Below are 27,666 nucleotides of genomic sequence, written 5' to 3'. Positions count from 1 at the left end.
CCAAGGGAACAGAGCTGGGTCGGGACAGCAGTAGCAGGCGGGTGCCGGCCACTCTCCTCGGCTTCTCGGGAAACAGAGTTGGGCTGGGATAGCAGTAGCAGGCGGGTGCCGGCCACTCTCCTCGGCTTCCCAAGGGGACAGAGCTGGGTCATGACAGCAGGCAGGTGCCGGCCACTCCCCTTGGCTTCCTGGGAAACAGAGTTGGGCTGGCATAGAAGTAGTAGGCAGGTGCGGCCACTCTCCTCGGCTTCCCAGTGGGACAGAGCTGGGTTGGGACAGCAGGCGGGTGCGGCTACTCTCCTCAGCTTCCCAGGGGGACACAGCTGGGTTGGGACAGCAGGCAGGTGTTGGCCACTCCCCTTGGCTTCCCAGGGGAACAGAGCTGGATTGGGACAGCAGGTGGGGTGCTGGCCATTCTCCTCAGCTTCCCGAGGAACACAGCTGGGCTGGGAAGGCAGGCGGGGTGCCAGCCACTCTCCTCAGCTTCCCGAGGAACAGAGCTGGGCCAGGACAGCAGGCAGGGTGCCGGCCACTCTCCTCAGCTTCCCGAGGAACAGAGCTGGGCCGGGACAGCAGGCGGGGTGCTGGCCATTCTGCTTCCTTGCAGGGCCATCGCTCGAGCAGCCTCCCAGCTGTGCTCTGTGCAAGGGGCTATGTCACGGGGCATGTCTAGCTCTAAACCACTGCATACCATCAAATTACGGCCTGTACATACCATCCTCAAAAGCCACAACGGCATCTAAATGCAACATTTCACTTTACAGCTGGGTTTCAACATCTGGAAAGAAATGACCTTCCAGTTCATTCCCCCACTAGGACCCTAAAGAACACTCACCACACCCTCCGTCAACACAAGCCTCAGAGCAAACCGAGCTTATGGGGCCAACAGGCTGCAGCCCAGCGGCCACCCACAGCCGGCACGCCTCTGGGGACTCTGTGGGAACTGGGCTCAGGGCTGGCACACCATGCTGGAGTCTCTGGCTGCCTTTCTGCCCCCAATAAATGCCCTGGCGCATCGTCCATACAAACTGGCCCTCGCTGGCTCTCCCCACGAAAGGGCCTCCAGGGGGAGATGCTCCCAGCCACTTTCTCACCTCTTCCTGAAAATCGACTGAAGCAAAAGCGACCCCACTCAACCCTTATCCACCCCCACCCGAACCTTCTCCCGCTGGGTCTCTGCCCAGCACCCGTCAGCCTCCTCCAAGCCAGCACCTTGAGACCTCGCCACGTGCCCTCTCCGCCAAAATTAGCTGTTACTCCCCTCGATCCCATCTCACTTCAATCTCTTTGAGATGGCCCTACGTCTCCAGCCTGTGGCCCTGTCATGATCTCTGTTGCTGTTTTCTGGGCTTGTCCACTGGCCCCCAGCTCCTACCCTGGCCTGCTGTTTGCTAGGTCCAAGTCTGTCACTTAAGCTGCCACAAGATGGGCCTGTCCAACATGCAGAGCTGGCCGTGATGCTTCATTCCAGTCAGAGGCCCTGACAGCGCCCCCGCCATCAGGACCGAGCCTGGCTCTGTGGATGGGCGGGTTTGCGCCATCGGGCTCTGTCCCCTCAGGAAGGCCCTTCTCCCATAATGTCCCGTGCCAGGCTCATTCCTCCAGGACTCAGCCGGGGGCTTGCCTCCTCCAGAAACTTCCTTGGCCCCCCAGGTGGGCAGGTCCCCTGAGGTCTTACCAGGCCTGCCTAGAGCTTGTCCTCCCAGTCCCCTGCTACTCTCCAGGGCAGGCACTGTGCTGACTCACTGTTCGATCTCACAGGGCCGGCCCTGCAGGCACAGCGAAGGCTGGGTCAGGACGAGCTCTCTCAGCTCCGAGGCTGTAGCTTGTATGCTTTTGCTTCTTTGTGCTTCTCAGATAAATTTCTACATAGGAAAATACTTGGATGCATTTAAGAGACAAAATTGCTTTTAGAAAAGAACGTGGCACGGTCTGTATGAAACCTCTTCATAGCCTTGACTTCCTTAGGCAAGGAACCCAGGGACCAGCGTGGTGAGTGCAGTGGGTGTCACTCGGCAATGGTGAAAACAGCAGTTGTTAGGTGCTGTGACTCCTAAAACACACCTGTCTACAAAAGGCAGCAACACAGCAACACAGCTTATGGAAGGAACAAACACTGAGAGCCTCGGCCTTCCCGTCTCACTTGAAAAGTTGCAGAAAGTGAAACGGCTTTGCCCAGTTGCTCAATTTCCAGACTACTGCCAGTTTGTTAGGATATTACAGGAACTGCTTGAGAAGATCCAGTTTCAGAGACATCTCTGATAAATGTTGTAATATCACAGTGGAATCTAAGCTACGAAGCACGAGCATCTGGATGTGGCGCTCATCCCTGACAGAACAGTCCCCCGTGTCCCCGTGCACAGGTGAGGGAGGGGATACGGAGCTCCGTCACCATCGTCATCCTCTCCCTACACGCCCCTCCCCCGGCGGCTCCGACTTTACTCAGCAACTTCAAAGCCGCGTCTGGCACTGGGACTGGTTTGAATTAAGATTCCGTTTTCTCCTGTGAGTCTCTGGGCCTGAGGAGAAAGTGCCGGCTGCTTCTGGATTTCATTAGGGGCAATTTTCTTATCTTTTCTTTGTCTTAGGCTTGATCCCCTGAAAACGCAACGTGGCAGGCAATGGGTCTGAATAACAAGGTGCTGCCTGGAAGGCATGCATTGTCCCCGGGGGCCCCGGCGGGGGAGAGGAGCAGAAGAAAGGGGAGAACCAATCTCTGACCCTTCTTCCCCATCATCGGATGCCCAGGGAACCATAAATTGTAAACTTCAAAGTGCTATTTTACATTAAAATCAATAAAAAAAAACCCTGAAACAATTTTCCTTTTCAAAGACGCTATTTAAGCTTTAAAAAGTTCACTTGATAAGGTATTATCATGTACACACTTGGCAGGAGATTAAAGCACATGTCAAGAGCAACTCAGAAAGGCACGTTCATCCTAAAGGCTGGCCAGGCCGGCCGGGGCCTCGGGAGGGGGAGTGACCCTGAGGGCAGATGCCCATTGCTGCTTTGGGCCTGGGCTTGCCCACCAGCAGGGATGCCATGGGCTAAGGGTTTCACCCCAGGATCCAAGAGCCGAAGGCACCACTGAGAAATGCCCATGGGGTGAGGGTGGTCCATCAAAACCTGGCCTGGGACCACTGACCGGAAAGAGGGCACCACCTCCTTTCTCTCCGCAGACCAGGAAAGCCTGCCTTCTCTCTCTGCACGGTAATCTGGCCACAGTGGGCCCTGGGTTCCCCGGGCGGCACCAGTATTCACTCAGGCAGGAAGTTGACCAGGCAGCATCTACACCTCTCATGGTGGCCAGAGACTTTACTTTCAGAGAAGCCTCCGAGGGAGCCCAGTTCTCTGGGGCGACAACCAAGCGAGGGGCAGCGGGAGCGCATTCCATGAGCAGACGGCGACACGCCCACGCCAGGGGTCCGATTTCATATGAGCTCATTTTCAGACATGGCACACATTGGGGGAAGCCCTTCTCTTTTAAATTAGGCAGGACAACTGTCAACATTACATTAAATCTTGATCAAGAGTAAGAAGAGACATCAAAATCCAACCGATGAGATCGGGAAAAAGTGGTTCAGGTACAGATCAGAGCAGGTCTGCTGAGGTGCTCATGAATTCCCTCCTGCACAGCCCGGGCTCACCGCTGGAGCAGCCGAGCAGCCTGGGCGCCGTCAGACGGGGTCTGTTCCTTCTAGGAGCCACTGAGTGCCTGGGGAGGGGGCCCACATGTCCTGGGCCAGGCCTGTATGTCACCAGATCTCAACAACCTTTCCAAGGGGAGCAATGGACCCCAGTTAGAGAAGAACTGCAGACACTGAGAGGGGCCTTGTGACTTATTCACCATCCCCAGAAAGCATGTGGCAGAGTCCACACAAAACGTTTACAGATGTATCCTTGTGTAGGGCCTCACCTGCCAGAGACGTGCACACACAGGTGCACACAAAGACATGGGCATGCAAAGACACACAAGCACACATGTGTATACTCATACACAGACGTGCACACACAGATATACACACAAAAAGACATGTGCATGCGAAGACACACAGGCACACGGGTGTACACTCATACCTAGATGTGCACACAGAGATATACACACACAGATACATGCATGCAAAGACACACAAGCACATGGGTGTGTACTCAGAGATGTGCACACACACATGCATACCTGCATGCACACAGACATGCATCCACACCCACACAGACGTGTGCAATGTACATAGGCATGGACACACACCTGAAGACATGTGCATGGCTACAGATGCCCGCACAAGCATGGAGAAACATGCACACAGATGAACACCCACCCACACAGACACACACACACGCAGGTGGACACGCACATATGCAGACATGCACTCACATCCATACAGACACACACGCACACACGTCACAAAGACACATCTGCACACATGTGGTTTATATGTACATAAATCAGGACAAAACCATGGAGTTAGAGAAAGAGAAAAACGCTGAAGACTGTATGGGGCTTTGATGCCATATGGACAGTGTCTTCTAACAGAGACACGATCTGTCAGGTTCAGCCACACTAATAAAACCCTTCTCCCCACGTGGCTCTGGGAAGCGATGCAGGCCGGGGGCTGCTCCCCCGGAGCCCGTCACTGCACCGCGGCAGGCGAAGCCGCCATTTTAAAATGAGGACAAGAAAACCTGTGCTGCTCAGCAGCCCGTTCTGGGTCACAGGAATGATTCCAGTCTGGCCTAGATCAATGGAGAAGCAACCACTTGATGACAAAAGCAAACACTGCGCCTTTAAACAGCTCCCTGAGGCTAAATTCTGAAGGCTCAGAGTCCCACGAAGGAAGTGGGAAGAAGGGTGACAACTGCCTCTTGATATTTAGGAATAAACAAGAAATACTTATTTCCATTGGACATCGCATCACAAGAGGTTTGCGGAAGAAGAATGAGGAGATCATGAGACCCTGAAGATCTTCGCCTTCGTTTCTCATGAACACACTCCACTCTGCACAGAAGTCCCTGCCACTGTCTCCATCACTCTCTCACCATCGGGACCTCGAGTGGGCTCCTGGTTTTATTTCATGCACAGAAGGGAGCACTAAGAGCCGATGGTAAGAAGATAGTCTCCAAGATTCCACGCTTGGCACTGAAGAACGAACTGAGACAGCCCCAACGGCCCCTGCAGCCCCGTTCAGCCACAGACCAGTTTCAGACACGCTCATCTCCAACAAGTGCTTCCTGGAGTGTGTGCACAGAGGAAAAGCTGCTATTTCAGGTGTCACGTGAAGCCAGGAGACTCACCTGAAGGCCGCCAAGTACTCAGCATCTCCCATGGGAGGGTCCAGGCCGCCAGTGAAAGCCATGTTGACGTTGAAACCCACGCCGGGCCCTGTGCCCACCTGTTGCCACAAGGAGAGAAACACACGTCACAGACCCTGAGCAGGACCTGTCTGACAGGAACGTCTGACACAGGTGGCACCAGGATGGGCTCAGCCTTGGGCCTCTGGGGAGAGCCCACGTGTCCCGATCTCCTGCTGCATATTCATTACAACGTGCGCGAAGGAGTCCCCCACTCACACCGGTGCACTGACATCAACGAGGGGGCCCTTTTCCTGGCTGCTGAGGGCTCTCGCCAACCCTGCCCTCGGCACACCAAGGCCCCGTACTGACATTTCTGTGGACCCGCCGCCCTGTGTCGTGTGCCGTATGTGACATCGGGGAATCAGACCTGGGTCTCTCTGGGCAGAAAGTGTCTCTGATGAGCCTGTCATTTTCTATTTCCTCTAAAAAAATAAGATCCAGAGGCAGACGGAGCGTCTTGCCTGCATGAAAGCCCTGCTGTTGGGGCCTCTGTTCAGAGTGGGCAGGCTCTGAAGGGGGACCTGGGGCGACGTTAAGGAGCCGCTGGGCCTGCCGTTCCTGGGGCCGCCACGCAGCCCTGCGCCGGGCAAAGGACAGTGGACAGAGCCCCTTGCCGGAGGGTGTCTTGTGGAAGACAGTGGGCCGGGCCCTGCCTGGAGGAAAATGGGCACCGCTCACCTCCTCCTTCACAAACACCTCGGTCTGCCTGGATGGGAACCAGAAACAATATCCAGCCTCTCATTTGTACTTTAGACCAAACACAGGCCACCTGTGCACACGCGGCGCGACGCACGCTGATGTCTGACTGAAGTTACTGTCTGGGCTTACGCGAGCGTGAAGGCCTCACTCGCTGCTGCCGGGCAGCTGTGGACCGTCTGCCCTGTGCCCCCACAGCGGCTCCCCGCAGCCCCCCTTACACACCCCACCTACCTCATCAGGAGCCCCGCTGCCCGGGAAGAAGTTGCCATCGTCGTAGCGGTGGAGGGACATGTACAGGACGCTGGGGTCGCTGTAGAAAGCCTGCTGGGTCCCGTTTCCATGGTGCACGTCCTGCAAGAGCAGGAACAGCCAACTCAGGGCTGAGACGGGTCCTGGAGGGCGGCCTCCCCTCAGGGCCGTCTCCCACCCCAGCTGTGCTTAGTGAACAACGGCTCCTGCGCAGGAATGACATTACCCTCCAGCCGGGCCGCACCCAGCGGACGCGAGTCTGGGGCTGTGTGGGTCAGGGCTATGTGGTGCAGGGTTGCAGGGGTTCTAAGGCCCAGTGTTCGCATCTGCAGCACTGTTTCCCTCGCCCTGAGAGCCTTGGCACAATCCTGACTCCAGCAGCGGAGGGGCTGGAGTTCAGCCGGGCCTGGAGGCCACCATTTCCCAAATGAAGCCATCTGATCAATTTCCTGCACCTGCTGTGTCTCTGACAAGTGAGCAATTTCCTCAGCCTCTGTCGGGAAGGAGGTCACCGGCTGTGGCCTGCGCGCTTGCAGGCTCACGGGAGGTGCCAATCCCATGCCAGGCAGGGGGTTTGGCAGGAGACAAGTCCCAGGTGTCTGTGAGTGACAGGCACACACAGTACGGGGTCCAGGCCCCTGTGCCCAAATGGCAAGCACCGTTTCTTAATCACAAAACCCACAGGTCAAATGCACCAGAGGACAACATGAGAGGCAGCCTGGGGCTTTACTGACCATGGCTGTTCTGCCCTGGGCCACACGGCAGGTGGTCACCAGGATGGGCGGGCGAGGGGGTGGCCCTGCTGAGAACAGCTGTGTGCCTGAGAGCAGGCAGCCCTGATGTCCCCAGCGCGAGAGCTTGCTGCTCTGTTATCTGTGCTCATCACAGTAAAGGTGGAAGGGCAGCTACAGGTGAGGAGTGATGGAACAGGTGCCTTCGGTCCCACAGAGTAGGTAATCAGCATGAAAATGCACACGGAGGCTTTCCCGACGCGCAGCTTCCCACTGAGATGCCCCTGTCCGCGTGGTGTGTACATGGGCAACATCACAGCTCCGCGTGCAGGGAGCACACCACACGGGGTCTACACAGCCTGTCTGTGTGCCCTAGTGCTTCACTCTGCAACATCACAGCTCAGCGTGCAGGAAGCACACCACACGGGGTCTACACAGCCTGTCTGCATGCCCTAGCGCTTCACTCTGCAACATCACAGCTCAGCGTGCAGGGAGCACGCCACACGGGGTCTACACAGCCTGTCTGCGTGCCCTAGTGCTTCACTCTGTGTTGGGGACGGGTCCCCGGTCTTTAGCCGTCAGCAGCCTCACATTGCTCTCTTCTTGGGCACTCCTACCGGCTCCCTTAGGAGGAGCTGAGGGAGGGCTCCCGGCTCGCAGGTCCTTGGGTGTGGAGGACCCGCTGCTCTGCCGCATCCCCTGACCTGCCTCTCCGAAAGCGCACGGCCGCCTGGGGGCTGTCTGGCCGTCCTGGCTGCGCCACATTGTTTCTTTACCCAAACTCAGAAGGACTTTTCCAATTCAAATCATAACCCTACCTGACAGGGCCTGCTTTTCCCCTTAAAATTATGAAACAAATCATAAATACCAAAGACAACACTAAATATGTATATATCTGGCTTTAAAAAGAGTAGTAAGATGAACACCTTGAACATTAATTTCCGGTATAAGAATGAGTATACCTATTCGTGGAATGTAGATTCAGACACCATATAGCATTATTTAAAAAGAGATGACTCTTTTGGGGCGGTGGCAGCCCCCATTCCAGCAGGACCAGGTGCCCACACAGCAGCAGGAAGGCACGGGTTTCACTGTGGTGACTGAGAGGAGAGTGCCGCCTTCGGCCAGGTCAGGGCCCTCCCAGGCTCCCAGGCCACACACAAAGTCGATGTGGACACAGCCTCCTCCCCAACGCCTGCCTTCCAAGAAGATCTCACCAAGGGTGGCCCTGGCTGCTGCCCTCACCCACAGGCATATTTCTGGACACGCCAGGACCCCATTCGCCGGGGTCGGCTGATGGAAGCTATAGAATGACTTGTAGCAGGTTTGGGGCTTTAATTCTCCGCATCTTTGAGACCGTTTCCAGAAACCTAAGCTTCCCAAATCCAAGAGCCCCCCTCCTCTCTCCACATGCTGCTGTCTGGTCGGGGAGGACACAGCAGCAACCTGAGCTGTGCTTGAGGCGGCGGCTCTGCTTACCCAGTCCACGATGAGGATCTTGCTCACGCTCAACCTCTGCTGCAGAAGCTTGGCTGCCACGGCCACGGAGTTGAAGTAGCAAAAGCCCCTGTGGGAGAGAACCGACGCTGGAGACAGAGCACAGGTGGGCGGTGGCCAGTTTTTCCACAACCCACCAGAGAGCCACTCGGGTCCACGCAGACCTAAGAGGTCTCCGTGAGTGCACAGCTCCTGAATCTGCTGCAGGGAACCTTCAGTGATGCCGGAGAATCGGCTAACAGAGAGACACACACACACACACACACACACACACACACACACACACACACACACTCGGGTCCACGCAGACCTAAGAGGTCTCCGTGAGTGCACAGCTCCTGAATCTGCTGCAGGGAACCTTCAGTGATGCCGGAGAATCGGCTAACAGAGACACACACACACACACACACACACACACACACACACACACACGGCTCCCGAACAAGCCACTGGGGAATCTCAGCTGACGCCATAGGGTGGGTTAACCGACATGGACATGCACACACCCCACACAGACACACACCCCACACAGATACACACTCCACACAGACACACACCCCACACAGATACACACCCCACACAGACACACACCCCACACAGATACACACACCCCACACAGACACACACCCCACACAGACACACACCCCACACAGATACACACCCCACACAGACACACACCCCACACAGACACACACCCCACACAGATACACACACCCCACACAGACACACACCCCACACAGACACACACCCCACACAGATACACACCCCACACAGACACACACCCCACACAGACACACACCCCACACAGACACACACCCCACACAGATACACACTCCACACAGACACACACCCCACACAGACACACACCCCACACAGACACACACCCCACACAGATACACACACCCCACACAGACACACACCCCACACAGATACACACTCCACACAGACACACACCCCACACAGACACACACCCCACACAGATACACACCCCACACAGACACACACCCCACACAGACACACACCCCACACAGATACACACTCCACACAGACACACACCTCACACAGACACACAACCCACACAGATACACACTCCACACACACACCCCACACAGACACACAACCCACACAGATACTCCACACAGACACACACCCCACACAGATACACACTCCACACAGATACACACTCCACACAGACACACACCCCACAGACACACACCCCACACAGACACACACTCCACACAGACACACACCCCACACAGATACACACTCCACACAGAAACACACCCCACACAGATACACACTCCACACAGATACACACTCCACACAGACACACACCCCACACAGATACACACCCCACACAGATACACACCCCACACAGACACACACCCCACACAGATACACACCCCACACAGACACACACCCCACACAGACACACACCCCACACAGATACACACACCCCACACAGACACACACCCCACACAGACACACACTCCACACAGACACACACTCCACACAGACACACACCCCACACAGACACACACCCCACACAGATACACACCCCACACAGACACACACCCCACACAGACACACACTCCACACAGACACACACCCCACACAGACACACAACCCACACAGATACACACTCCACACACACACCCCACACAGACACACAACCCACACAGATACTCCACACAGACACACACCCCACACAGATACACACTCCACACAGATACACACTCCACACAGATACACACCCCACAGACACACACCCCACACAGATACACACCCCACACAGACACACACCCCACACAGACACACACCCCACACAGATACACACTCCACACAGACACACACTCCACACAGACACACACACACCCCACACAGATACACACCCCACACAGATACACACCCCACACAGACACACACCCCACACAGATACACACACCCCACACAGACACACACCCCACACAGACACACACCCCACACAGACACACACCCCACACAGATACACACACCCCACACAGACACACACCCCACACAGACACACACTCCACACAGACACACACCCCACACAGACACACACCCCACACAGATACACACTCCACACAGATACACACCCCACACAGACACACACCCCACACAGACACACACCCCACACAGACACACACCCCACAGAGATACACACTCCACACAGACACACACCCCACACAGACACACAACCCACACAGATACACACTCCACACACACACCCCACACAGACACACAACCCACACAGATACTCCACACAGACACACACCCCACACAGATACACACTCCACACAGATACACACTCCACACACACACCCCACAGACACACACCCCACACAGATACACACTCCACACAGACACACACCCCACACAGATACACACTCCACACAGAAACACACCCCACACAGATACACACTCCACACAGATACACACTCCACACAGACACACACCCCACACAGATACACACCCCACACAGACACACACCCCACACAGACACACACCCCACACAGATACACACCCCACACAGACACACACCCCACACAGACACACACCCCATACAGATACACACTCCACACAGACACACACCCCACACAGATACACACTCCACACAGACACACACCCCACACAGACACACACCCCACACAGACACACAACCCACACAGACACACAACCCACACAGATACACACTCCACACAGACACACACCCCACACAGACACACAACCCACACAGATACTCCACACAGACACACACCCCACACAGATACACACTCCACACAGATACACACCCCACACAGACACACAACCCACACAGACACACAACCCACACAGATACTCCACACAGACACACACCCCACACAGATACACACTCCACACAGACACACACCCCACACAGACACACAACCCACACAGATACTCCACACAGACACACACCCCACACAGACACACACCCCACACAGATACACACTCCACACAGACACACACCCCACACAGATACACACCCCACACAGACACACACCCCACACAGATACACACACCCCACACAGATACACACCCCACACAGACACACAACCCACACAGATACACACTCCACACAGACACACACCCCACACAGACACACAACCCACACAGATACTCCACACAGACACACACCCCACACAGATACACACTCCACACAGATACACACCCCACACAGACACACAACCCACACAGACACAACCCACACAGATACTCCACACAGACACACACCCCACACAGATACACACTCCACACAGACACACACCCCACACAGACACACAACCCACACAGATACTCCACACAGACACACACCCCACACAGATACACACTCCACACAGATACACACCCCACACAGACACACAACCCACACAGACACACAACCCACACAGATACTCCACACAGACACACACCCCACACAGATACACACTCCACACAGACACACAACCCACACAGACACACAACCCACACAGATACACACCCCACACAGACACACACCCCACACAGATACACACCCCACACAGATACACACCCCACACAGATACACACCCCCACACACACACACACACCCCACACAGACACACACCCCACACAGATACACACCCCACACAGATACACACCCCACACAGACACACACTCCACACAGACACACACACACAGACACACACCCCACACAGACACACACCCCACACAGATACACACTCCACACAGATACATACCCCACACAGATACACACTCCACACAGACACACAACCCACACAGACACACACCCCACACAGATACACACTCCACACAGATACACACTCCACACAGATACACACTCCACACAGATACACACTCCACACAGACACACACCCCACACAGACACACACCCCACACAGATACACACTCCACACAGATACACACCCCACACAGATACACACTCCACACACACTCCACACAGATACACACCCCACACAGACACACACCCCACACATATACACACCCCACACAGATACACACTCCACACACACTCCACACAGATACACACTCCACACACACTCCACACAGATACACACTCCACACACACTCCACACAGATACACACTCCACACACACTCCACACAGATACACACTCCACACAGATACACACTCCACACAGACACACACTCCACACATATACACACCCCACACAGATACACACTCCACACAGACACACACCACACACAGACACACACCCCACAGACACACACACATATCATGCAACACGTCCTACACACATACATGCCCCACAGATACACCCATACACCACAGACACACACCCCACACAGACACACACTCCACACACACACCCCACACAGATACACACCCCACACAGACACACACTCCACACACACACCCCACACAGATACACACCCAGACACACATGCAGATACACATGAACATCCCACACAGAAACACATACAGAAACCACAGATACATACAAGCACACACACACATATACACATAAGCATATACATATCACACATATCCACAGTTCCATACAGAGATAGACACACACACACACTCTCTCCTGCTTGGAGGTCCCCCATGCTCCTCTGGTAGGGAAGCCTATTTCGCATGTGACCAGCATGTCCCTCATCTTCGCCCGGAACCCTTCCTCTCAGGAGCTGCCGCCCTGGCACACGGACACGGCAGCTGCTCATCTCAGTTGCTTACTGCTGACCTTTCTATATTCCAATACACAAATTACCCTTAATTTTAGAGACTCTTACTCAAGAGACCGGAAAACAAGCTATGGAAGTGACTCAAATAACAATGAAAACCTTCTCAATCTCCATTTCCCTTTGTCTGAAGGGCCACAGAAATGGAGAAACACTCGTTGTTCTGTTTTCGGAATCTGGGCTGGCATGGGGAAGCACACACACCCCAGAACATCCTAGACGCTGGGCTCCTGCAGCGGCTCACAGGGAGCACAGCGAAGAGCTGCAACCAAAGATAACTCGTTTGTCTCCTCTGAGGTTTATTATTCGGAATATCCAACGACTCAGGTTCAAATTAGAAAAGAAACTTCAGAGAAGTGAAACGAACACGAAGCCTGGTGCCCAAGTGACATGTTCTGGGACGTGGAGCAACCACGTGGTTTTCAGGTAAAGCCACAAAGGTTCCAACGAGCGTCCCTCCCTGGCGGTTACAATCTCCTCTCTGTACATGAAGGAGATTCTGCTCTAACATGCGGATCTGACTATCTCACCTCCTGATGTGAAACAGGGCACTGCTGGCCCCTCCGCTGACGCCCGACTTCCCGGGGTGGCAGGGAGGCCCTTTCCTGGGCCCCTGCGGTTCCGTCTCGCTCTGACTGCTTCCTGGCCACGCCAGGATAATGAACTTGTATCTGCACTTGTTCTTGGTTGCCCATCTGACAAACTGCTGCTCAAATTCTCCAAGGCAGAGCCCCATGCCACCTTCTCCTCACCAAAGCTGGCAAGATCAGGCACCCCTTCTCCATCTCCAGAGCATGGGAGCCGCTCTTCCTAGCACCAACCCTCCTCACTAGAGTGGCTACCGTCCCACGAGACAGCATGCTCTTTGACGGGATAGCTCACTCATTTACCACCCACGCTGCAAGGCACTCCACACACAGCTGCCGGTCTGCCCTGCCACTGGCTCTGCACACACAGGGATGGGTCGCCACTCTGCCCAGATCCTCAGCCGTGTGGGACTGTCAGCAGTCTCTGAAAGACCCGAAACAGCACCTGGATAGCTGCCTGCATGGACGTGGCTCTGCGACTTGCTGCGTCAGTACCAGGCGGTCAGCAGGCAGTTAAAGGCCATGGGCAAAATGACCCGAGTCCTCTAGACAACAAGGGCTGCAGTGACTCACTTGAGGGGGAGTGGTGTTTCCTCTCCCAAGTGTTGACAACTACTCAACAACCAGAGGCTTCTCTGGACTAACCTCCACACACCCTTTCCCATCCTTTCCTCTGATCTGTCTCCGTCACGACCAAGCAGTGACGCTCGCAGACCTCGGCATCTGCACTCGACACCCAGGAGCTGAAGCCGGCATGTGGCATATCTTGGGTGGTCAGCAAACGGCAGCCCAGCTCCCCGAGGTCACTCAGGCACCCACCCAGCCCTAAGGGAGGGAAGGGAGACCCGGATTCCCCTGCAGCGCACAGCTGCGGTGTGTACTCACATGGGTGTGCTCTCCTCCGCGTGGTGTCCAGGGGGGCGGACCACAGCAAAGCCATTCTGCAGGTGACACCAGACAGCCGGGAGAGAGCGACAAAAGACACGCTTTGTAGCCACGGGAAAATGGTGGCACACTCAACTTCTAGCAGAGTTGGGCTACATGGGAGGACAGTTTCTCGCTGCACCCTGGCCACAATGATGGGGAGAGGATGCAGGGCCAGTGATGAGCCTTTCCGAGAAGCCTGGGCCCTTTTCCTACAGAGGTCTGGGGGCTACTCATTGTTCCCCCGAAATGCAGTCACTGGGATAACGGGTGGGTGCCCTGCCCCACTCTCAGCTCTGTCGGTGAGGCGTGGTGCCCTTGGCGCAGGGGTTGGGGTGAGGTGGAAGGGGTGCGCTCGCCCCCCATTGGCTCGGGACCAGGACCCGCTAGGTGGCCACTGGAGGAAGACGAAGCAGAAGGGGCCCCACGCAGGGACTTGGCTGCGGGGCAGAGGCTTTGTGCCCCAGCTTGGCCTTCACGTGACTGCCTCTGTCCTTACTGTGGTTCAGCTCCCAGGACGGCGGGCAAGTGGGCAGCCCACAAAGCAGCTCCTCTCAGGCTGGGCAGAAAAGCTGTCCTCTGCCCCGTCACTTCTGCGTCAAAAATCCATCTGCAAACCACTCTGTAGCTGCCGCCATAAAAATGGATTGCAGTCCTCTCTTGGTCTCAGCAGCAACAGGACATTGTGTGGTCAAGGTCTGTAACGGAGCCTCAAAAGTGCCGGCCAACCATGAGTGACCAGGCCGTGGGCAGGGTGAGCCGGACGCCGCAGGGACCAGGCCCAGGACGGCGCGAGGGCAGCCAGTGAGGTGGAGGCAAAAATGCTCTCAAGAGGCCCTGGCCTCCCTGCGTTTCTGCACTCAGTGCTTCCACGTGCAGGCTGCAGACCCCTGCGGTCCCAACCCCTGCTGAGGGTCTGTAGTCCGCAGAGTCCCGAGGCTCTATGTACTCTTTTCACTGCCCTGACACCTGTGCAGGTGCTGCTGAAGCACCGGAGGGTAGACAGCGGGCAGGGAACAGCACAAGGGCGTGTGTGTGTGTGAGCAGCTTCCCTTAACAATGTGCTCGATGAAGCAGTATTCAGACATTTTATTAGATCTCCGCCCTCAAACACGTCCTTTTAACATCCCGAGTAGAGAGATGGGAAGGAAGTGTGAGAAAATTTGAGCTTTCAAGTGAAAATTACAAGTTTGGAACGCATGGCTCTGCCTCTGTAAGCCTGCTGGCTCTCCCACTACTTATAAGACTTCTGGTGAGATGGGAGTGATATTAATGGTTTCAAAAATTAATGACTTTTTTGATACTGTAGGAGTCAGAATACGGAAGATCCGTGTAACTCCATGAAGTTAAATTTCCAAATGACCAATGAATGCATGGTGCTACCAATCACCCATGAACGAGGGATTGATCTGACCTCCAAGGGCTAACGGTTCGGTTAAACAAGACGGAGGAGGAGGTGACCATGATTTGAGTTCAGATCCATGCTGCAGCTAATTTTCAAGACACTACCACTTGTTGAATTTTTGGTATACTGTCAAAGAACACCCACAATTAGAATACCTCTGAAAAGTCTATTAAAATCCTCCTCCCGTTTCCAATTACGTATCTGTGTGGGGCCAGGATTCCTTCATGTACTTTGACACGGCCCAAGAATGATGCCAGGCAGGTGTGAGAACCCGGATGCTGTCCACAGGGTCAGACATTAGTGATATTTTTATTTTTTTATTACTTTTTAATTTTTTTTTTTAAAAATTTTTTGAGACAGAGTTTCGCTCTGTCACCCAGGCTGGAGTGCAATGGCGCGACTTGGCTCACTGCAACCTCCACCTCCCAGGTTCAAGCGATTCGCTGGCCTCAGCCTCCCAAGTAGCTGAGATTACAGGCACCCGCCACCACGCCCAGCTAATTTTTATATTTTCAGTAGAGACGGAGTTTCGCCATGTTGGCCAGGCTGCTCTTGAACTCCTGACCTCAGATGATCCCCCCACCTTGGCCTCCCAAAGTGTTCGGATTACAGGCATGAGCTGCTGTGCCCGGTCGCTATTTTTAAATTAATAAACATTTTGAAAATTTCTCAGTTGTAATCTCTAATGCAGTCAATATTGCGGATATAATTCATGTAAACAGAAGTTCTTTGGAGCTTCTGTTTATTTTATTTTTTTTGAGACGGAGTCTCGCTCTGTCGCCCATGCTGGAGTGCAGTGGCGTTATCTCCACTCACTGCAAGCTCTGCCTCCCGGGTTCACCCCATTCTCCTGCCTCAGCTTCTGGAGTAATTGTGACTACAGGTGCCCGCCACCATGCATGGCGAATTTTTTGTATTTTTAGTAGAGATGGGGTTTCACCGTGTTAGCCAGGATGGTCTTGATCTCCTTACCTCGTGATCTGCCTGCCTCGGCCTCCCAAAGTGCTGGGATTACAGGCGTGAGCCACCGCACCCAGCCATATACATAATTTTTTAAGAGTATAAATTTTTAAGAGTATAAAGGGTTCTTACGACCCAAATCATTGAGAACCTCTGCACTATGCACACACCCTGTCACGAGTGTGGGCTATGTCTCTCTGATTCAACAGCGAGGCTATGCTGACAGAGTGGGGTCCACGCCTCCCCATTGCAGCTGCCTCCTGGCCTGATGAGAGGGAGATACGGAGGGCAGCCCTTCCCCATACCGGGAATCTGTGGCAGGCCTCCTGGAGGGCCACCGCTGCCCAGGCCCCGACTGACCTTCAGCTCCCCCGTGGCCACCTTGAAGACCAGCTCCACCACGCAGCCCACGGCCAGGCGGGCCGCCCCCGCCGAGTGCACCTCGTTCCATATGGTGTCGCTGTCCACCTGTGGAAACAACACCCCACAGTGAGGTCACCCTCCCCGGTCACCGTCATCGCCAGCCCTGGCTGGACAGAGCAGCTCAGGCTCTGTGGGCTTCGCTTCTAAAACCCCAGGGCCTACCAGAGCCGGGGCAGCCTCAGCCCACGTTCGGGCTTCAATCTTTTTAAGACTTGCCAAAAAATTTAAACAGGAAAATACAGAGAAAATACAAGAGAAGTTAAGATGAAATGAGGTGCATGTGTCCTGACCTGTTCGGAGGCATCCTCTGTTCCCTCAATTGCTCCAATATACTTGGATCTAAAAGTAATGATGCCAAGGTGATCTAGTTCCTTTTTTTTTTTTTTTTATTTTTTTAAACTGGAACTGTAGTTAAGAGAGTTATTCAGGTTGAGTATCTCTAATCTGAGAATCTGAACTCCGAAATGCTACAAAAGCATTTTATAGGCTGAGGCGGGAAGATCACTGGAGCTCGGGAGGTCGAGGCTACAGTGCACCATGAATGCACCACTGCACTCCAGTCTGGGTAACACAGTGAGGCTCTGTCTCCAAAAACGAAAAAATAATTTTTGAGTGCCTATGTGATGCTCAAAGAAAATGCACTCTGGAGCATTTTGGATTTCAGATTTTTGGATTAGGGATACTGAACTGGTAAGTATAATGCAAATATTCCAAAATCTGAAAAACATCAAACTCTGAAATACTTCTGGCCCCAAGCATTTCAGATAAGGGATAGTTAACCTGTCTAACAATTAGCAGCAAAATGAAATGTCAGGGGAATCAGGACCAGTCTTTTCCAACTGTGACCTTCTCCTGTGCCGAGTTTAACTGGAAGCTCCACATGTGGACCAGTGTAGTTAAGCGGGACTGGGAGTGTGGGCGAGTGAGGAGGGCTGCCCTGCTCTGCCCTGCTGATGGCACATGGCTCTGCCCAGGCACCCTGCCCTGCTGATGGCACATGGCTCTGCCCAGGCACCAGCAAGTCAGCTCACTGGCCTTTCCCACTTCAGACAGAAAACGTATTTCACACAAACATGTCAACAATCCCCAATTGTGTGTTGGCTCATTTATTTATTTAGGCACACTAGAAATTTCTTACAGCCCTGGCTTACTTCGGGAGGAAAGTCAACAGAGACCTGGACAGCCAGTTCTGCACAAAGCAGTCTCCTATGGGAGTCTGGCCAGGGGAGGGAGGCATTAAGATGAAATACACAGCCCTTGGGCTGGCCCCAGGGCACCCCAGCAGCCGTCCCCAAGTGTGTCCTTTGCCTGCAAGACGCTGTGGGGTAACACACCGGGGACTTGGGTGTGCCCAGCCCGGTGGAGGTCTTAGAAGCTGCATCATCAGAGTTGCTCATCTTCAACACGTTGCTGACCAGGTCGACTGCAGGTCCATTGCAGGGCGCCTCCTTCTCAAACCGAGCCCCTCTGAGCGCCGAGGGCTGTGGGGATCCTCAGCAGGAGCCAGGCGTGTCCACCCCGCCTCTCCCTTCCCCAGACCAGGCCCGCGAGGGCTCCTGTCCACCACCAGGCAGACTTGCCACTTGACAGACACCGCTCACTATGTGGGGAGGGAGGATTTCTTTCCAAGCTGTCTTAAAGCTTCGTCATCAAAGCAAGGTGAGTTAAAATGCGTTTTCAAGGGGCTGAAGACATTTCCTGAAGCATATTCAGTGATGGTTTTCTTTTCAATGACCAAACTTCTACATTCTTTAAATGGTTTCCCCATGTCAAATTAACTCTACTTCACTGACCCTCCTTTAATCTTTAACCTGCAATGAATGGCTTCTCCTCTAAGTAATGCTATCTTGTTTTTCATGGAAGCAGCCACATAAATAGGACTATTCTGGGTTGATGACTTCAGCTGGAGAATCAATTCATTAAAATTAAAGGTGGCAGGGGTGTGGCAGCTCATGTCTATAATACCAACACTTTGGGAGGCCGAGGTGGGAGGATCACTTGAGGCCAGGAGTTAGAGACCAGCCTGGGCAACATAGTGAGACCCCGTCTCTGCAAAAAATAAAAAAATAAAAAATTAGCCAGATGTGGTGGCCTGGGCCTGTAGTCCCCACAACTCAGGACGCTGAGGCGGGAAGATCACTTGAGCCCAGGATGTCGAGGCTGCAGTTAGCCATGAACGCACCACTGCACTCCAGTCTGGGTAACAGACTGAAGCTCTGTCTGCAAAGAGGAAAAAAAAAATCCAAGGTGACATTCCAGGAGTGAGAGCTGGGCAGGGCAAGGTTCTGCCAGCGGCTCTGTGTCAGCCAGGGGAGGCCCCAGGCAGGACAGGCCCTGAGGCTGCCCCTGTGGGGACAGTACCCAGAAATGGTTTCTCTCCAACATACAATGAACTGGGCGTTAGGATTAGGCCAACACTGCAGGGAGCGGAGGGTGGAATATTCCCATGTTCTGAAGGGTCTTCTGGGGATTCTGCACACCTGGGGTGCGAAGGAGCTGCTCGGTCTACCAGGTGCCTGTGTCTGTGCCCCCTCCCGTGGGACCCTGGGGTTCAGAAGCTTCTGGAATGTCTTGCACAGAGTGAAGGATAGAGCCCCAGCCAAACTGCAGGACCCCAGTCCCCAGAGAACTCAAGAGACCCTCCTTCATCTGCTTCAGGACCACGGCTCCAGCTCCCAGGGACCAGCCCGGAGTTCCAGGAGCTCCAGGGCTCTTGCAGGGAGCCTGGCTCAGGCGTGCAGCACTACCGCTGAGCAACAGCCTGGTTCAGGGCAGGCGGCCGCAACTACTAATGCAGGAAGGAGCAAATGGCTCACTCTGCATTTCGTTTAGTTTCTTTTTTTCTTTTCTTTCCTTCTCTCTCTCGCTTTCTTTTATCCTCTCTCCTCCTCTCCTCTCCCCTCCCCTCCCCTCCCTTCCTCTCCTCTTTCTTCTCTTTCTCTCTTTCTTTCTCTTTCACAATAAAGACAGGAAAATGGTGGGGGGAAACATGGAGAAAGGTTCCCATGGAGAATCCTATGGAGTCTAGAACGGACACACCGAGGGCTGGCAGGGCTGGGAGGCCTTTGGGAAGCTCAGAGGAGCCGTGGGGAGCCGGGCGCACAAGAGGAGGCCGGGACTGTGCCGGGCGAGGCCGAGCAAGGACACCAGCTCCTCACTTAGTTGAAACTTGTGGTCACTGGAGAGGAACAATGCAGAAGTTGATCTGGTTTGAAAAAGAGGTCAAAGCACTTTACAGCCCACATTTCCCAGTGTTGAGGAAGGGTGAGTTTTCGGTGTTCCAAGCCCCACTGCTCCGTCTCCAGCAGAGTTTGCAGCTGCTTTTGGGAAAGGCAGCCAGCTCTGCTCACCCGCTCTGCCCTCCCTGACAAGAGCACCTCCCGTGCGCCCACACTGTGGCTCCTGAGGTCCACTTTGCTCCTCCTGACACCCCAAGAGGCTGGCCCCTCACAGATCTGGAGACATGAGGCTCAGGAGAGTTGCATCTGTGCCAGCGACAGCAAGTGCACCCCACAGCCAGGGCAGAGGCCTGCACAGGCCTCCTGTCTGTCTTCTTCCTTTTAGAAAACAGTGGGAAGAAAACGCATCCTGCCGATGGCTGCACCTGAGGACGCCCCACGGCCCACACTGTTCCCTGCCCATGCCAACAGGTTACCCTCTCTGCCCTCCCTGCTCACGTCCACGTGGAGAGCTTTTCCATCAGCATCTGCGCACGAGTGCCTGTCTGTGCCCAGATGTGAGGGTGCAGCTCTCATCTGCTGTGCCTCAGATCTGGATTTAACACTTGGGAGGGGCTGCTGGGCTCACCCCCTCAGCTCTGAGTCTGCACTTAGCTTTCATTTGCAAATGATAAATTCTTCCTTGCACAGGCGTGCTGGCTGCAGGGCAGTGCAAATTCAATTCTTTTCAAGTCTGGCCAAAAACTTGCCCCAAATTAAGAGATTGCAGCCTATTTACAATACAAAATAAAATAACTCTAGGAGGGCTTGGTGGTGGTATGAATAAATGCCATTTATTCTCTTTCTGACGGGATAATTTTCAAAGCAGTGATTTTTATAAAAACTCAGGAAGAAAACAATTTTGTTTCATTTCCATAACAGAATCCAGACCTTGAGCTTCACCCTGCGATCTGTGATTACACACACACCGCACTGTGTCGGCTGCAGCGGCTCCTGCTGTACACTAGCTCCCATCCTCCCTGCCTGTAACGGTCTGCGGTGATTCGTGGCGCTGCAGGACCATGATGGCCCAGATCTGCTCGGAGGCTCTGCCTCAGCTTCTCATGGCCGCCCTCGCTGTTGCCACCCCTGCCCAGGCTGCATCAAGGAGGTCAGGGGCCAGGGGAGAACCCTTATGTTATTGAGAAATTTGATTGCAAGACCTGACCCTTCCTGTGTGGACGGATGGGCAGATGCCCAGACTGGAAAGTCCTTGCGAACCCATGCACCCAGGCCAGGTCCATATCATCAGCTCGTAGAAGCCGGCACAGCCCAGTGATTCATATGCCCAGGCCAGGTCCGTATGATCAGCTCGCAGAAGCCAGCACAGCCCAGCAAGCAGCCCTACAGACTCCACTTGGCCCATGAGTATCACGGTCACTGCACTGGGAGCCCTGCCTGTAGCTTCGAGTGGAAACTGGGTACAGAATAGAGCAGCATGCATTCTACCCACACCATACTCGTGGCCTGCTGCGAGCAGATTACTGCTGCAGACTTAGAAGGGGATGAGACACTGGCTGCACACAGGATCCTGTTTCTTAAAGCAAGAGCCGCTGCACCCCAGAGCCCCAGCCGCAAGCACCAGACGACCTTCCCCAGAGAAAGGTGCCCGAGTCGGCGATCAAAACGCTCTCGGCTCACACGGCCTTTGAAGCCGCACATGGGCAGCCCCTGCCCGCCAGGCCCTGTGTGTGGAAAACACCTGGCAGCAATTATTCACTTTGAGGGAAGCAAGGCTGCGATTTCTGTGACCACTGGGACTCGAGAAGAAACAGGACATTATTTACACATTAAAGGAACACTTACCCCAACACCACCGCAGGGGAGCCGGACGAACACGGAGGCGAGCGAGCCTGTAGGGGGGAGGGAGACAGTCAGAGAGGCCAAGGGCATGAGGCCGAGGCCCTGGGAGCACTCCGGGGTCTTCAGTGGTGCTTGGGCATTTGTGGGACACCGAGGGGCCACTGCTCCCCCATGTGACACCCTGTGGCCCTGCTGCGGGGTCAGCGTCTGGCCCTTCGAGGTGCCTTGGCTCCTGTGAGGGCTGAGCTGGGTCACAGATCCTGGTGGGGACACCCCAAATTGTTGTGGCATCAGCCCGTCAGGGGCCCAGGAGAGGCATTAAGCCACTGGGGAGCATGAGGTATCCCTGGCGAGCATCTGCCTGCAGCCCATGCCCCTGCCCGTCTGTATCTAACAGCAACTCCTGCTCTAGGACCCCAGAGCCTGGCTCCTCAGTGAGCTCCTAGGGCTTGTCTAGCAGCCCCCTCCCACGGCAAACAGGATAGGTCCCGGATTAAACATGGGTGATGAGGACTCTCAGACCCTGAGATCCTCGGGAACGTATGCGGCGACAGCCCCTCCCTGCGACACAGGCGGAAAACGTACAGCTGACTGAGCGCTCCAAGGACATCGCAGCTGCACGCCAGGCCTCCTCCCATGGAAATCGGGGCCCTCGAAACCCTCACCCCACTGCTCTGGCGCCCACGCCTGCTCCAGCAGTGAAAGTGCTCCCAGGACAGGGGTGCTGTCTTTTTCCTGTTTGACCCCAGTGCTGGCTGAAAGCATGTCACCAGCTTAAAACCCATCTGTGGAGGACGAGAGACCCCCACTAACCAGGGGCGGGGCCTGCCATTCCTAGCGGCTGCCTGGGCCCCAACCCCTTGCTCTCCGCAGCCCCAGGCCCCTTCCTGGGCTGGAGCTGGGGTGGCATTTCCCATGCTCCAGGGAGACTGGCTGGATGTAACAGGCTCCTTTATCCAGCGTAGGACCCCGCTTTCTGGCCTCAGCTGGGCTGTGCCCCCCACTGTGGGGCTCCTCTCCCATTCTCAGCCTACTCCAGAACAGCAGCCCCTAACTCTGTGTGCTCTGGTCCATGCTTCTAGGGTCGGCTGCCGGGGGCCATAGGAAGGAGTTGGCCGTGGGTCCATAAGGGCCTGCCTGCCTCTTGCCTGGAGGGCTTGCCGGCCTGGTGACTGGGTGTGCATGAGAGGAACCCTTCCTCGGGGCACAGCATGCCTGGCTGGGGAGCAACCGCGATGGCCCCACGCCGCAGGGGAGTGGCTGGCACAGACGAGAAGCAAAACAGAGGCCTGCCTGCCTTAGCCCACAGACGCCCGCACCCCCCACAGATGCCCGGACCCCCCCCAGATGCCTGCACCCCTATCACACCACCACAGATGCCTGCACCCCTATCACACCACCACAGATGACTGCACCCTCCCTATGGATGCCCGCCCCCCATCCCCACCCCTATGGACACATACACTCCCCACGGACACCCGCACCCCCTACCGATGCCCACATGTCCACAGACGGCCACAGCCAGGCCCTAGTGTGAGGCCCGACCTGCAGAGCTGACCCAGGCTCTCGCCACTCTGTGGAGGTGGCAGATCTGCATCAAGGCCAGAGGCTTGTAGAATGGGCATGTCCACGTCCCGGGGCTGGGAGGCTGCCACGCCAACAGGGAGCAGGGCAGAAGGCAGGAGGCAGGGGGCAGCAGCTGCAGCTGCTTTCAGAAGGGGCTCAGAGGCTCCCGAGCCCCCCAGGCAAAGGAAGGAGAGGCCCGGCCCCCACCTGCTAAGAAGGCCCGGCCAGCTGTGGGGCGCAGGCGCCATGCAGATGCTGTGACGTTTTCTAGACAAAGCCCTTCGTGCTGGGAGGGGCCAGTCTGCGTCAGAGGAAGCCCGTGCTCCTCTCCACCTGGCCTGGCTCTGAGGGCAGGGTCTGTGCCCACCTCGACCCTCCTCCCTGCCTAGGCCGTACAAGGCACTGAGCCAGCAGGGGCTTTGGTCAGCCCTGGCTCTCCCTGCAGCGCTCAGCAGGCACAACTCAGCCTCTGGGTCCGGGCCCTCACGCCCACTGCGGGCAGCAGCACCAGCACCAGCATGCCTCCCCTTCCTGGGCATTGTCCCGGCCCTACTTCCTCCGCGTCCATGGCTCACGGACCCGCCACTGCCTGGCTCGTGGCTCCTGGTTCCCGTGTCCACGTGTTAGTGTGGGACGTGGGACATCAGCTAACACTTCTCACCTGAGCCTCATGAGAGCCAGCCCTCATCCCCACAGGCATGTTGGCCCTGCTCTCCTCTGTGCCTTGGTGGCAGCAAATAGTGGACGTGAGGTTGACCACGTGGGGAAGCGGCCTGCATGCCTGACCCCTTTGAGAAGCGATGGGGCTGGGCAGGAGCTGGCGGGATGTGGTGGGCGAGAGAGCTGATGGGCAGGTGGAATGAGACTGAAAAAGGAGGAGGGCATGGGTGCCAGGGTGCCAAGCCACCTGCTGCCCTGCTCACTGCCCGTCATCTGTAGTGGAGTCACTTAATGCCAACCTCACCACAGTGGGCGGGTGCTGCCTCGGAAGGGCGGTCATGGCCTTGGTGAGTGGCTGAGTAGCTGGGGCTGGTAGTGGCTCCGTGGGCCACCTTCCAACACTGACTACTCCAACACATGGGAAAGACACTGCCAGAAACTAGGGAGCTCGTTTTCCAAATAATGCACGTGCTCAGCTCTACGAATTCACAGTAGACAGACGTGTCCAGGTATCTGCAAGAGAGTGAATCTCTTTGAAATCATAGCCAACCATGCCCACATTAAAACCACAAGTCACCAACTGTTTTGAGTTTGCTCATTATCCAGCAAAGACCAAAACAACAGAGAAAAAGCAGACGATCATGCATCCAAATGCACGTGTATAGGAATGGAGCAACAGGCAGAGTTTTGGTGACAGTTGTGAGGAGCCCAGCAGCCTCTTGTGGTTTGAAGTCACAATCACCAAGCCCAGGCCACGAAATGTTCCAGCCTAGTGACAGGGCCCGAAGCTCTGCAAACGACCAGGCTTACTACTTGTCTGTTTACCGCAGGCTGGCAGACAGGTGTTCTGTGCCTGGGGTAGGGAAGGGAAGGCTCCAGCCGTCCTCTCGCCGCTGCTCCCGCTCCCTGGCTGGGAGGAGGCCCTCGCTGTGCCAAGTCATTTTCCCGCTGCACCCTGCCCTGAGCATCACTGGTGTCCACTCGCCAGGGGCCCAGCTCTGCCTGGATGCAGCGCCCTGCCAGCTGACATGAGCCGATGAGCCACATGACTTTCAGTGACATGTATGGCAGCGGCCAGCCTGCCTCAGGCTCATGATCCAATTCAGCCAAGCCTGATGTGTGGTGTCTCACCACATCAGAAAGGACATATGAAGGCCCTTGCACACGGCTTAGCGGCTTGTGGATTCCATTAAAAGAGGAAAGAAAAAATCACACAGTAGTGTTTAAACACCTCATTAGGGCTATGTTAGCAAAACTCCAGATAATCATCAGCTATTACCATGTCTGAAATACTTAGACTGATGATAATGAAGTTTCTGGGTTAGGACAATCATCGGAAATTCAAAAATCGATCTCGAGTTGTACGAAGGTAATGGGGGAGGTATCCTCATAGGAATGTGAACAGATTTTAAAGCACAAAGCTTTGCAGGAAAGAGCAGGAAATAGAATGATCAACCTTCCTGTAAACAAAAAAAGCTGGCTAGAAGGGTTACCTTCAGAGGACAGAAACGGGGCAAAGGGATGCTGCAGATACTTCAATAAAGAAACCAGCAATCAAAAAGGGGTCTTCAAGGGCCTAATGCGGGCTGTGAACTGAGGACCAGGGGCCCATTGGGTAACCAGCAATCGCAGGAAAGAGAGCTCCAAGCTCGCTCGGTCCATGACTTTCTCACCAAGGATGCCACACCTCCAACTTTCTGCTTTCCTTTTTGATCATCTCTCTTAAACTTTGTTTGAAACTAGCTTAGAAACCTAAGCAAGGTGGTGGAGCTAAGCCTGCCTTCATCCTCCTGCTGGTGGAGCTGGTCCTGCCTCCATCCTCCGCCCACTGAATTCCACAGGTTTGGAAGACTGAAGGTGGCAGGGGATGGACCGACAGCTGGTCCTTTGAAAACGGATGAAGGTGTCAGGAGCAGCCGCCATTCTGAAAGGCGTGGAGGTGGGTGCACGGAGCTGCATGTGCAGGACACGGCCTGATGAGCTGATGCCTTGAGGCCACCCAGCAACTCCCACGCCTACGGAAAGCCCCTGCTGTGGCAGCCCCGGCAACATCGAGGCAAAGGTCTTGTTCCCTCACGGGGCCCACAGGCAGCCTCTCCCGTGCTGGAGAACCCGGCCAGAAGCTGAGGTGCCACACGGGAAGGCAGTGACGTTGCCTGTTAAGGACTGGAGAATCCTGAGGGACAGCACACTCCAGCCTCAGTGCCTCGATTCCCAGCCTTTGCCCACCCAGCTCCTGGACACAAGGCTGCCTGCCCTCTCCGCCGTCCACACCGCCCTCGCCCTTTAGGGCTCCCTTCCCTGGCACCAGCGGTGCTCCCTGCCTCTGCTAGGTACTCCACCATCCATGCGCCATCTTCTCCCCAAGGAGCACGTGCCCCTTCCTCGGGAGTAGCTGCATCAGTTTCTCTCTCTGCAGGGCGATCTCAGGCTTCCTGGCCACCACCCTCTCACAGACCATCCAGTACAGGCCGGCCTCCATGATGGGCCTCCCAGTGTTCTTTTGCCCTAGGACAGCATGTCCTCTGGTGGCTTCCTGAGAAAGAAGAGCTGGAAGGTGAAAGCTCTGGCCCTTGCATGCCTGGAATGGCTCTGTGCCACCTTCCTCCTCACCCGGCAGTTTGGCAGGACACAGACTTCAGGAGGGCAATGACGCGCCCTTAGAACTGGCATGGCCACAGGCCCTGTGGAGTCCGCAGGTGCCCTGGCTGTCTCTAGCGCCCTGGCTCTCACCTCTGTCCCTGCATTTTGAGGCTCTGCTGGTTCTCCCTAAGAGGGTCTTTCTTACCCCTGGTGGGTCCTTGCAGCCCCGCCTTTGGCCTGGGGCCTTCTGAATTCCACAGACACCTCCTCC

The 27,666-nt window shown here is 55.3% G+C and overlaps 1 protein-coding gene across 10 annotated transcripts in view; it reads right to left on the bottom strand.

Annotated features, from left to right (window-relative positions):
* Positions 1 to 27,666, bottom strand: part of HDAC4 (histone deacetylase 4) — a 357,624-nt gene that overhangs the window by 26,984 nt on the left and 302,974 nt on the right. For all 10 annotated transcript variants that reach the window (XM_050751475.1, XM_050751477.1, XM_050751476.1 and 7 more), the window contains 6 exons: positions 22,590 to 22,636; positions 17,503 to 17,610; positions 14,739 to 14,794; positions 8,508 to 8,595; positions 6,280 to 6,399; positions 5,290 to 5,387 (listed from right to left, as the gene is read on the bottom strand). In XM_050751475.1, coding sequence (XP_050607432.1) covers positions 5,290 to 5,387; positions 6,280 to 6,399; positions 8,508 to 8,595; positions 14,739 to 14,794; positions 17,503 to 17,610; positions 22,590 to 22,636 — 517 coding nt within the window. The remainder of the gene's footprint in view (positions 1 to 5,289; positions 5,388 to 6,279; positions 6,400 to 8,507; positions 8,596 to 14,738; positions 14,795 to 17,502; positions 17,611 to 22,589; positions 22,637 to 27,666) is intronic.

This window comes from Macaca thibetana, chromosome 12 (genome assembly GCF_024542745.1).
Source record: "Macaca thibetana thibetana isolate TM-01 chromosome 12, ASM2454274v1, whole genome shotgun sequence".
Classification (NCBI taxonomy): Eukaryota; Metazoa; Chordata; class Mammalia; order Primates; family Cercopithecidae; genus Macaca; species Macaca thibetana.
This window is presented reverse-complemented; position numbering and strand designations above follow the sequence as displayed.